The sequence below is a fragment of the Lemur catta genome, chromosome 18 (assembly GCF_020740605.2).
Source record: "Lemur catta isolate mLemCat1 chromosome 18, mLemCat1.pri, whole genome shotgun sequence".
Classification (NCBI taxonomy): Eukaryota; Metazoa; Chordata; class Mammalia; order Primates; family Lemuridae; genus Lemur; species Lemur catta.
In genome coordinates, this window is record NC_059145.1 from 43,170,467 (window position 1) to 43,183,206 (window position 12,740).

At 35.6% G+C, this 12,740-nt stretch overlaps 1 protein-coding gene across 3 annotated transcripts in view; it reads left to right on the plus strand.

Annotated features, from left to right (window-relative positions):
* The window catches only part of SACM1L (SAC1 like phosphatidylinositide phosphatase), a 61,505-nt gene that overhangs the window by 24,117 nt on the left and 24,648 nt on the right, over window positions 1-12,740 (plus strand). For all 3 annotated transcript variants that reach the window (XM_045529814.1, XM_045529813.1, XM_045529815.1), the window contains 4 exons: window positions 951-1,100; window positions 4,067-4,126; window positions 5,006-5,039; window positions 10,631-10,732. In XM_045529814.1, coding sequence (XP_045385770.1) covers window positions 951-1,100; window positions 4,067-4,126; window positions 5,006-5,039; window positions 10,631-10,732 — 346 coding nt within the window. The remainder of the gene's footprint in view (window positions 1-950; window positions 1,101-4,066; window positions 4,127-5,005; window positions 5,040-10,630; window positions 10,733-12,740) is intronic.

Genomic DNA, 12,740 nt, shown 5'->3' on the forward strand with positions numbered 1-12,740 from the left:
TATATTCATTCTCCATTAGGCATGATATTTTAAAGAAATAAAAATGACTGTATTCATTTAATAGCCTATAATATTTACTTGTGCAATTTCTTCTTAATTGTTGTACTTTGTTGTATTTGTACCCTGTAGCTAATTTTGGCATTGTTCACTACATATGCTTTGCTTTTGTCTTTTGTTTTTAAAAAAATTCCTGGTCCCAAATTAAAAATTTTGTAGTATGTAGATTTGTAACATGTAGATTAACATGTTGATCATTACAAATTAGTAATCATTAACAGGTTTTTTTTTATAAAAAGGATAAAAACAAATGTCAATCTTGGTATTCATTAGGAAGGCTAATTAAAATGATTATCCAGAAGTTAAGATAAATATTGCTTTTACTGAACTTTTCTTTTTAATCTTTGTTTTAAAGAAAAATAACTCCATTTTACTTCCTATCCAGTGCAAACCAGTAAAGTTCCTTGAGAATGGAGGTGATAATAATCTCTTGTTATTTACTGTCTTCCCACTGGGTCCCTCATGAATTTATGTGTTTTGTTTGTCAAATGAGAATAATTATGCTAACCTAGCAGGGTTGTTTTCAAAGATTAAAGAGAATATTCAGAAAGTGTCTAGCACACAGTAGGTCATAACCTATACTGATGATATTTTGTTAAAACCACTCTTCTGCCCTTTAGAGTAAAAACTGTGAAGGATAAAAAGGGAAGGAGCCCTACTTAGTCAAGTTATATATTAATAATAACACCGTACAATATTTATTGTGCATCTTCTGTGTGTCAGGACCTGTCCTAGGTCCTGGGGAAATGGTGAGCATCCCCCTCTCTTGCCCAGTCCTTGTGCCAGTGATATTTAACCAGACTGTACTTACAGATGTTTATTTTTATTCTTTCTCATGCTGACAGGTTCTTTTTCAATTATGAAATATACTGATTTTTCCCCTTTGTTTACAGTTACAAGATAATAAAACTTTCCTAGCAATGATAAACCATGTCTTGAGTGTGGATGGATTTTACTTTTCAACAACATATGATTTGACCCATACGTTGCACCGGCTGTCCAACACTAGTCCAGAATTCCAAGAAATGAGTCTCTTGGAAAGGGTAAGCTTGATCTTCAGTTACTTTTATTCATTTTTAGGTTATTTTAAAGGGACTTGTTTCTATTTCATCCGTAAAAATTTATATTGATTTTTGTCAATCCTGGCTATATTGGGATCATGTATGGGGCTTTGAAAACATATCCTGTTTTTTTGTTTGTTTGTTTGTTTTTGAGACAGAGTCTTACTCTGTTGTATAGGCTAAAGTGCAGTGGTGTCATCATAGCTCACTGCAATCTCAAACTCCTGGGCTCAAGCGATACTCCTGCTTCAGCTTCCCAAGTAGCTGGGACTATAGGTGTGTGCCACCATGCCTGGCTAATTTTTCTATTTTTTTGTAGAGACAAGGTCTTGCTATGTTGCTCGGGCTGGTCGTGAACTTCTTGCCTCAAGCAACCCTCTTGCCTCTGGCTTCCAAAGTGCTGGCATTACAGGCATGAGCTACCGCTCCAGGCCACATATCCTGTTTTAAATCTATGTCACAATCCCAAATTGAAGGCCCTGGAATCTGTATATGTTTACAGCCAGGATTGGAACCATTAGTATAGATATTCAGAAATCTAGTCTAAACATACCTGCAGCTAATTAGAGGAAAATCTTTCAGAACTTGAAATTTTGGGGAGATATTACCAGGCTATCAAGTGCTAACTCTTAGATGTCAAATCTTCAAACTAGCATTGCATTCATTTATAATTTCTTAGCTCTCAGTGTTCTATAGTGTAGCAGTTCTATTAACAACGTAATTAGGCTTGTAAAATTAATGCTCTCACAGTTGATATTCTTTCTACAGTGATGTTATTTATAATTTTTATAACTCAAAAGGTAATAATTTATTAATTTAAGAATTTGGAAAATATCCTTTTAAGTTTTTTTGTTATTTTGCTTTTTTTTTTTAAATGATGAATGTATCTTTAAAATTACAAATGATCTCAACTTTAAGTTTCTGCTGTACAAGAATCTGGATAACTGCTGCCTTAATTTTTTTGACAAGCCTTAGATGTATTCAGTGGGCAGACAATTTGAAAGGTTGCTCCCTGTTACCTATTATGTTGGGCCAATAATTGACAATTTTTGACCAGTAAAAATGGTAATTTCATATAGTGCAGTCTAAATCAATATTTTAGTTGACTGGCTCTTTTGGGTAAGATTTCATACTCTAATCTAGTAAGATTGTATGTAGGCTTAGATGTAAGTTTAGATTTAGGCTAAGCAATCAAGAAACTTTGGTTTTAACTACGAAGAGACTGTTGCTTTTTAAAGCAGTTGCTACAGTTTCCATTTGTTTATTAAATCTCTCTCAAACATTAGCTATATCAGGCACTGCACTAGTTTCTGGGGACCCAGAATGAAAAGCTGTGGATCCTGCCTAGGGGAGGCCTACAGTCTGCCATGGAAGCTCACTGGAAGTAGTCCTAGCAATCACAAAACAAGGGATGATTGTTGTGACAAAGATATGTACCCCAATGTGGTAGGATCTGAAAGAAGGAGGGTCTCACTCTGCTTGGAAGTGTCAGGGATGGCATTATTAAGGAAGGTAACTTCTGAGCTGAGACTTAATGATGAGAGTTTTTTGGTCAGGTGACAGTGGGAGAAGGGAGAGTTCCAAGCAGAGGTGGTAGCAGTAGTAGGTTAAGCTAAAGGAGAAAGCCATTTCATCTGTTGGGATGGAATGGGATTTTTTTTTTTTGTCAGATAATCAGAAAAGTCTGTTAAAGTTAACATAGGGAATTATAAAAGTAATAAACGAAACACATACATTAAACATTTTAACTTAAAACATAAAATTTTATATTCAATGATCAATGTGTTTATGTAGGGCCACAGGCTTTTCTTTGGTTTTGGTTCCTTGATTCCAAATTGTCTTTGCTTTGTAAATTGCATCCATAAGGCATTCAGTTTGGGTCTCTTTAAAGAGTTCAACACTTACATATTAATCTGTGTGCAGAATCCTGTATATTTTTATATTTCTCTAATGTTTTTTAGTTACCACTTCCATTCCTAATTCAACAGCAATTTTGTTTTAGCAACTTGACTCTTGTCAAGTTGTATTCCAGATTATTCAACTTTACAGAAAGAGCAGTTCATTTTTAGTCTCATTGGTTTATAAAATATTTAGTTGAATTATGTAATGATAAATAACAAGTATGACTGGCACAGAACACTTGGAACACACACCTGAATCTCTGGTTGTGGCCAAGTACAAGAGCCATTCCCTGTGGCTTTTAGATTTGGGAGTGGGGGTGGTTCAACTGGCGTGCTGGATAAGGAGAATGGAGAGAACTGGTTCATCTACTGAGTCGACTAAATAGAGGTTGTGGAGGGAGCTGCTTCTGTATGTATAGTGTGAAAGTCAGAGTGGCCAGAGATGAGATCAGAGAGTTAAGTAGGGGCTGCCAGATCCCAGGACTGGTTAGGCCACACAAAGATTTGGTTCTTTAGGTGACAGAGAGTTGTTGAAGAATTTCTAGCAGATAGGAGATAGGACGGGCTGGAAAACTCTACTGGCAGCATTGTGGAGGAGTGGGTGGGGAGGGCTGATGTCAAGACCTGAGGCAGGGGAAGCCGTTTTAGTAATTAGACCAGAGTCAAGTGTTGGCCAAGGATGGTGGAAGTGGAAATGAAGAAAAGAGGGTGGATTTTGAAGGAGATTTAGTACTTGGGAATTGAGTAGACGTAAGGGAAGGAAGGAAGGAAGGACCCTGAGAGGACACCCAGGTTTCTGTCTGGCCTGAGGCAATGAGACAGGAATACCCAGAGGAGGAACAAACTTGAGGGGCAAAATGTTTTCTGTTTGGAGCATGTGTCAAAGAAACCTGCTTCTAGTCCCCAGATGGAGACATTGATTGGTATAGTTTTCTTTCTATTGAAAATCAACTTGGTCCTTACTCATAGTATATGGTTTGGAAAAAAAAAAAAAAAGAAAATCAACTTGGCAGGAGATATTTTATTAAATTTTAAAACTTCTCTCAGGCAGATCAGCGGTTTGTATGGAACGGTCATCTTCTAAGAGAACTTTCTGCTCAGCCAGAGGTAATGTCCACTAAATAAAATCGCGTATGATAGTCCAAGATTTAATTCAATGCATGTTATAATTTAATTTAATTCAATTCATGTTATAAAATAATGACCTAATCACCAAGGATTCTGATAAATAATTCTAATTTAACTGTTTATAACTTACAAACTTATCAGTTCTACCCTCTCATATTGTTCTAGGTTGAAGAAGCCTAATTATATTACTGTGATCCCCTATAGAAGGCTTAAGTGAAAATACATTGCTTTGTCTAACTAAGAAAGATACAGTGGGTCTTGGTGGATGAATAATGGAGAAATGAGGGGCCAGGGCTAATTCCTCAGCCAAGGGGAGAGCTCTGTATTTGTCTTTATGTGGAGATGAGGCTCCTTTTAATCACCCAGGAGAGACACACACAGATGCCACCTTCCTCTTCCTTTGTCTACATAAATGAGACATAAACAAGGAGGCCCAGCTAGGGAAACGTGATAAATTGAATCTAGGTAAATAGGTTCGTCTAATTGCTTTATTTCTTGTCATTCTCTATGCTTTTTTTTTTGGAAAAGTAGTTTGACCTGTAGTTAGCATGGGATATCTTTCCTCTGGAGGAATGAAGTTGTTGTAGGTAAAGACTGAAAAGGAAGTAAACATTCTGAAACTTCATGTAGTTTTATTAGTGTTCTAAAACCTGTGAATATTCAAGCCCAAATGATTTTAATGTATACTTAAAGTTACATCAGAGAAATTTCTTCAAAATTAAAAGTTACCCATAAGCTTACTACTTTGTTATGTTTGTATATTGTTAATACCTCCCTGTGTGTAAATATTTTTTATATAATGTTGCTTATTTATTTTTAAAGTATATTGATTCTGAATATTGTATTTATTCATTTCAGGTTCATCGGTTTGCTCTTCCAGTGTTACATGGCTGTATCCTTTCTTAATACTCTTTAGCTTCTAGCAGTCTTTATTTATATTTTATTATAAAGCAGATTTAGAGACAGTCTCAAATATTCCATGAGGAGAGTATTTCAGAAGTAGTAGAAATTGCTGAAACTCATTGATGTAAAATCTTAGAATACTGATTATAAACACCATTTTTTTTTAAAAGAATGAACTTTTACTAAATTATTAATTCTCTGTTCAAGAGTTCTGGGGCTGGTGGTTTAAAGAGAAGGAATATGTATACTGTGTTTTGTCTTTATTTGATGTTATCTTGTATCAATAAATTACAGAAGAGTAGTTTGTACCTGGCTATTGAAATGAAAACTTACCTTAGTATGTAATTTTAAAAGTTAGACTGAAATACTAGGGTGACCAGCAATTTGGAGAGGAGGAAAATTACTGTTAAAAATTTTATTTGTCATTTGCAATAGTGAGAAAAATGAAAGTAGATGAAGTACAAGGAATAATGCTTAGGGGGACATCATTGTATAAATGCAAAATGAGTAACGACTATCTAATTTGTAAGTTCATTTTAAAAACATATCTTTATCATAGACATCATAATAAAAATAGGGAATCAAAGTTAGCTGGCTCTTGAAGTATAAGCACAATATATGCTGTTGAGTACCTATGCAGTCGTGTGCTGCATAATGACACTTCGGTCAACAACAGACCATGTATACGCAGTGGTCCCACAAGATTATAATACCGTATTTTTAGTGAACCTTTTCTGTTTAGATATGTTGAGATACACAGGTAATTAACTATTGTGCCTACGGTATTCAATATGTAACATACTGTACAGTTTTGTAGCCTAGAAGCAATAAGCAATACCATATAGCCTTGGTATGTGTAGTAGGTTATATTAATACCATTTAAGTTTGCGTAAGGACATTCTGTGATGTACAAAATCACCTAATGACGCATTTCTCAGAAAGTATCCCTGTTAAGTGACGCGTGATTCTAATCAGGACTGTGCCCTGCAGAAACAGAGGTGACTTCTTTCTGTTAAGCACCTCCAAGGAGCTTATGAACACAACAGTCTATGATTTATTTATTCATTATGTTAATATGATTTCAGTAAATTATTATTCTTGTTATACTTAAAGAAAAGCAGAAAAGATTACTTTTCTGCTTTTCTTTAAGTATAACAAGAATAATAATTCAACATTTTCCAGTTGTGGGGGAATAAAAATTAGAAAATCTCAGGATAAAAGCTCTTGTTTGTTGCTTTTTGTTGTTCACCCTGGAGCTTTCCAGGTTGTCCTAAGGGTAAAATAAGAATAAATGTGTTTTTCAAAATAAGATTGTGAATGGACAAATAATCTTAAGTGAGTTTATAGAACTTTTTTAAAGGCGATTTTAGAAACAGCATGCCCATTTAGCTTCAAATTTAAAACTTTAAATGAGCTTTTGTTTAATGTAGTTTGTTGACTGAAAATATAGTCAGTCACATGTTTCACGCACATACAGAGATCAGCGAGTATAATGGCCCCAAGGCAGGAGCATGACTGGAGCAGAGAGCGTGGACAGGGAGAGGTGGGAGCTGTGTTCAGCAAAGTAGCTTGGCCCAGTTTACTTGGGGCCTCATAGGTCATGGGAAGGACTGTGGCTTTTACTTTAAGTGTGATGAAAAGCTGTTAGGGGATTTGAGTAGAGGATTGGCATGATAAGACTGAAGCACTCTGATGTAGAGAATAGGCCAAAGGCAAGCAAGAGTGTATACAAGGAACAATTAGAAGGACTTGTCCTAGGTGGTGTTGCCTAGGACCAGGATGGTAGACAATGATGGTGGTGAGAAATGGTCAGGTTCTAGATAAGTTTTTGAGGCAGTGCTAACAGAAGTTCCTGACAAATTGTATGTGGGTTATAAAATAGAGGAGTTTAGTGTGACTCGAAGGTCCGTGTCCAGAGTAAGTGGAAGGAAGCCATCCCCTGAGGTAGGGAAGAGTCAGGAGGTGGGAGGGAGGCAGAAGAGTATACAGAGTTCCATTTGGACATGTTAAACTTGATATTTCTGTAGATATCCACATGAAGATGTCAAGGAGGTAGTTGTATAAATGGTAACTGGGTTCAGGGGAGAAGTCCATGCTGGAGACATAAATTCGAGAGTCCTCAGGATATAGGTGGATGGCATTTAAAGCCAGGAATCTGGATGAAATCTTCAAAGGAAGGAATTAATGTAGAGAAGAGAAAAGGTCTGTATAAAAAGAGAAGACGAACTGAGGAGGGTTCTAGATAGTGAAAAAATGAGCCTTAGGCCTCAGTGGGGACCAAAGACTTCTGAAGTGAGGGAATCAAAGTGAGTGAACCAAAAAGACAGGTCATAAGGTTACTACCAGGTTTAGAAGTCAGAGAAATGAGACGAACCAGCAAAGTCCAGTGAGGAAGAGGAAAACCTCTCAAATGAGAATGGTGTCCCAGAAACAAGTGAAGATAATGTTTCCAAGAAGAGAGTGTAAACCATCTGACAATGCTATTGGTTGGTTAAATATGACTATTGAAGAAGGACATTATGTTCTTGTTCCTTCTTCTTTTCTCCCCAAATGAGCAATATTACCAAATTCTGATAAGAAAGATTTGGGAGAAGAGGAAAATTGGTGAAGGTGCATGCTAGAGTGGTGTCCATGAGTGTATGAAGGGGTTGGGGTCTAGAGCACAAGTAGAGGGCCTGGCATGGACTGCCCATCCACCATGGGCAGTGGCTGTGGGTGCTGGTGGGGTATAAATGTGATGGGAGCCTATGGAGTGCTTTCATCTTTATGCTGAAGTATGAAGTGATGTCATCAGCTGTGAGTGGGTTGAGGGAGGATATTGCAGGTTGAGGAGAATGTGTGAAGTGGGCATACTGGAGAGTGCGAGTGGGTGGCCCTGGGTGTAGCTCATTGATCAAAGACTAGAAGTAAATGCACTCACATTTTAAAAGTTACCTCATGGTGAATAGGATTCAGTGTTTTTATTTTCTTGTTTAATGCTTTTTGGATTCTCTATAAAGTATGTATATATTTTTGTCTTGTAATCAGAGGAAAATGATTCAGAAAGCTGCCAGTCATATTCTCCTAGATTTAGCTCTCTAATGACAGGCTTATTCATCTTTGTGCCCTGGCTCAAAATAGATAATTTGGCTGAGTAAGTGAATAAATACTGTCTTGCAATCTTCTCTAGTGCTATGAATTTCAAAGGAGAGTGAATTGGGAGCTCAAGAGAAGCCATTATTAAGTCTGGTGATACTAGGTAATAGAGATTAATCATTAGCAACTCAATTCACATAGAGTTGGTACCACCATTGTTTAAATGACTTGGCATTCTCTTGTGAACTTGCCAGTGCTCCTCCTGTGCCTACCCAATGCATTCATACCAGGAGGTATTTATAGGAATGTTCACAGTACCGCTTTAGAGCAAAGCTGTGAATAACACAAGTTTCATTATCAGAATTAGGTCTTTCGTGGTATGGTTCTTACAGATTTCACACAACTCTGAAGAAGAATTGAACTACTGCTTCATGCAGTGTACTGATGAATCTTGGGAACTTAACGGGGAGAAAAAAACAAGGGCTTGAGGTTTATAAATAGCGTGGTACCATTTTTATAAAACTGAAAAACAAGCTGTGTGTATTTAAGTCATGGTTGCATGTGGTGAAACTAAACAGACAGGAAAGTGGTTTCCAAAAACCTGAGAATAGTTACTTCTGGATGAGAAGGCAGTTGGATGGAATGGAGGTGGAACAGATAGATAAATTCAGGGTTTTGGTACTGTTCTGACGTTGGATGGTAGGTTGACAGATAACTTATTTTATTATGCTATTATGCTTTGTAATGGATGAATCAAATTATATTAAGAAAACAATTTTACATACAGAAAATAACCATTGGGCAAACTTAAATAAATGAGAAAGGAAAAAAGGTAAGGCCGTTGAAACAATAAAACAAACCTGTCTTTCTATCATACCCCCTGCCAGTCTGGCAAACATTAAAAAGCAGAACTATCAAGCATTGGTAAAGATGAGAAGCCAGAGTAATTCTCCAAACAATTTGGCATTTCCTAATAAGGTCAGATGATGAACATACTCTGTAACCCAGTAGTACTGCTCCTTAGAGCCACTTCCACGTGTTCATTTACAGAGAGGTTTGTTGCAGTGCTATTTATGGTAAGTAAATCTGGAGACAACTTACATGTCCGTGGATAGTAGAAGGGATAAACTGTGATATAGTCATGCAGTAGAATATTGTATAGCCGCAGCAGCAAATGAACCTCATGAACATAATGTTGAACAAATAAAAGAATATATACAGTGTAGTTTCTTTTATGTTAAAAAAAAAAAAAGGTCAAAAACTATTCAGACTAAACAGTAAGTTATTTAGTGGCAAAACTAGAAAGACAAGGGAATGATGAACTGAGTGGATAGTGGTTACTTCTTAGAGGGCAGTGAGGGGGCCAGATGAAGAGGATCCCAGAGTGCTTCAAAAATGCTGGTAGGTGCAAAGAGGCATGTGTATGTATAATATAGTTTTATTATGATCAAATATATTTAACATAAAATCTGCCATTTTAATCATTTTTAAATGTACAGTTCAATGAGTGGCATTAATTATATTCACAATGTTGTATAACCAGCATCATTGTTTCAAAATGTTTCATAACGCCAATCAGAAATTCTATACCCATTAAGTAATAACTCCACATACACAAATGTTTTTGTAAATATTTATGTACATTATATATTCTTTTCTGTTTATTGTATTTAATAATAAAAACATTTAATGTAAGAGGTATGCCAATTCCAAAGGCTTCTGCAGCCGTTTTCTCTGGGAATGAAGTGGGGAGATTAGCCTTCAGAATTTCCAGGCATCTGACTTTTTACGTTACTGAATGGTAGCTATATCATATAGCATATACTGTTACCAGTAGAAAGGGAAATAATTTTATATTAAGAAAAGCTTTTGAGGAGATAGTCTTTTTCATATTAAGGTTCATTTTTCCTATTTCAAGGAAAAAGTAGAGCTAAAATGTCTGTTTCTAGATAATCCTTGTTTAATTCAGTTTGATCTGTAAATCTTCATATGCTTACCAACTGTTACGCTAATTTACATTTGTAATTATGCATGTGATATATTTCAGGTTTTTTTCTTTTTTTTTAAAATGCAGTAGCCTACCTTTTTTTCCATTTTTCATTTCTTATTTGAAGGTTAATCTATTTTAAATTTGTTTTTCATTCTGAGTAGGTTTTTCAGTGATGTGATGATGTGGTTAATATTTAATTCTTTGCTTTTAGAAACTGGTTGAGGATATTAGAGAAAGGAAAGCATATGATTTAAATAGAAACACTACAGTAGACCGCTTAAGCATACTGTTTATATGTCATTATAGGATTATTGACTTGACAAAACTTTGAAATTGAAGATTACAATACTAAAGGCTTGTGAACATTCATGAAGAACCAAAAAGATTTGTATACTCTCTGTCCATTTTTCTCTTAAGGACAATTCATTCTTACTAGGTTAGATAGATTCAAATTGAATCTAGAAATAATACATGTGATTTTTTATATATGTCACATTTTTCTTAATGTAGTTAAGTTATTACCATGCATTCATGTTCTATTAATGGAAAATACTTCGATTGGATTCTCATCTCAAGGAGAAGTTGTTTCAGAGCTGGTGTGCGCTATTATGTAAGAGGTGAGATGAATTTTGTCACCATGATTCAGTACTGGGTCATTTCTATCACTAATTAGCGTTTTGTCTTACAGTGACATGAATGTAACCTTTTGTATTTTATTTGTTTCGTTATCATTTGATAGCCTCGCTAAATATTTATTTCCTGTTTCATTATAATAATTAGGTAGGTCTTTTGTGCTTTACTCCAGCTACCAAAATTACATTGCAAATGTTAATGTAACAGTATAGGCTGCTTCTTACTGCTTTAAGAGGAGCTACTTATGTTGTTTGCTGGATGTCTGAACTCACAGGTGAACTCGGTGTAGTTTTCAATAACCTAAACTTGTATCAGAAAGAATTTTCTTTTATTGCTTTTGGTTTGTTTGCATGCATAAAGCTAGATGTTTGACTTTATGCCTTCAACTTTGTAAACATTAACATTTCGAGTATTTATTCTGCAGGCTTTGTACTAGCAGCATGCTAATTTGCTCAAACCAACATTTTAAAATCTGTATTAAAAGTTACTGTTATTATGAAAAGGAGTTTCTCTAACCTTTCGGTTTTCCTTTTTAAACTGAGTATATCAGAATATTTAATGGCCTATGGACCATTAACTAAATTGTAGTTTTGGGCTGTAAAGTTGTAGAGATTATTTGATTAATGTCTCTCATTGTGGAAGATATAACAGAGGAAGAAAGACATTGAATGAGTGATCTGGTCAAGATCACAGACCAAAATTAAAATTGGCAACTCCCTGTAACTAGATTTTCTTGGATTGAAACATATTTTTTAATTAAATTTTTTGAATAGGTAAGGCATTTACATAAATATCAAAAAGTATCTTTAGGCCAGGGGAGGTGGCATGCCTGTAATACCAGTGCTTTGGGAGGTGGAGGCTAGAGGATCACTTCAGCCCAGGATTTGGAGGTTGTAGTGAGCTGTGATCGCACCACTGCAGTCCATTCTGAGCAGCAGAGTGAGATGCTGTCTCAAAAAAAAGAAAAAAATTTTTTTTTTCAGTGCAATAAAAACTATTTTCCATTTCTGACCTGATCTGCTCTGTTCTTATCCCCCTACCAGCTAATCAGATGTTAGTTTTTTGTTTATCCTTCCAGATAATTTTTATGCTAATACAATGTATTCTTTTCCTCCTCCTGTAGACATTGGTTATATTCCATGCACATGTCCCTGCACTTTGGTTTCTTTTTTCCCCCTTAATATAGCTTAGAAATATTTTCATAAAGATCTTTTTCTCATACAAACAAACACACTCTCACTCTCACTTTCTCATTTTTAAAATAATTGCATATTGTTCCTTAATGGAGATTATGGAAGGAGACAAGCATTTTCTGACAAGTAATCTTAGAAAAGTATTGAGAAGTCATGTCGTTGCTAATTTGGCTCAATTATTTTGTCTGCTTCTGGTTATATATATATATTTGTGGGGTTTTTTTTAATAAAATTTTTAAAACTTTCAATTACTTTTTTTTTTTAGTTTTTCAACGTGGTTTGACTGGTAATATATTAGTAAAAATACTGATGCACACACCTCCAAATGTTATATTCAAGAAGTATGTCAGATAGGATGATAAGATATATTTGGGACAGTTAAAAATTTATTGATTTCTTTCTGATAATTTGGGACAGGGACTAGTTGAAAGTTGCCTTTGCTTACTTAGCAAGCTTTTCTTAGTAAAAGTAAATCACGTAAACAAATTTGTAAAGGAATGCTTCAAATATTTGAAAGGACTAACTAGCATCAAGACTGTAAACACTTCAGAGCTGTGCTTTTCAAACTGGGTTTATTTGTTTGTTTGGAGACAGAGTCTCACTTTGTCACCCTGGCTTGAGTGCAGTGGCATCATCATAGCTCACTGCAGCCTCGAACTCCTGGGCTCAAGCGATCCTCCTGCCCTCAGCCTCCTGAATAGCTGGGACTACAGGTGTTCACCACCATGCCTGGCTAATTTTTTCTGTTTTTAGTAGAAACAGGATCTTGCTCTTGCTCAGGCTGGTCTTGAATTCCAGA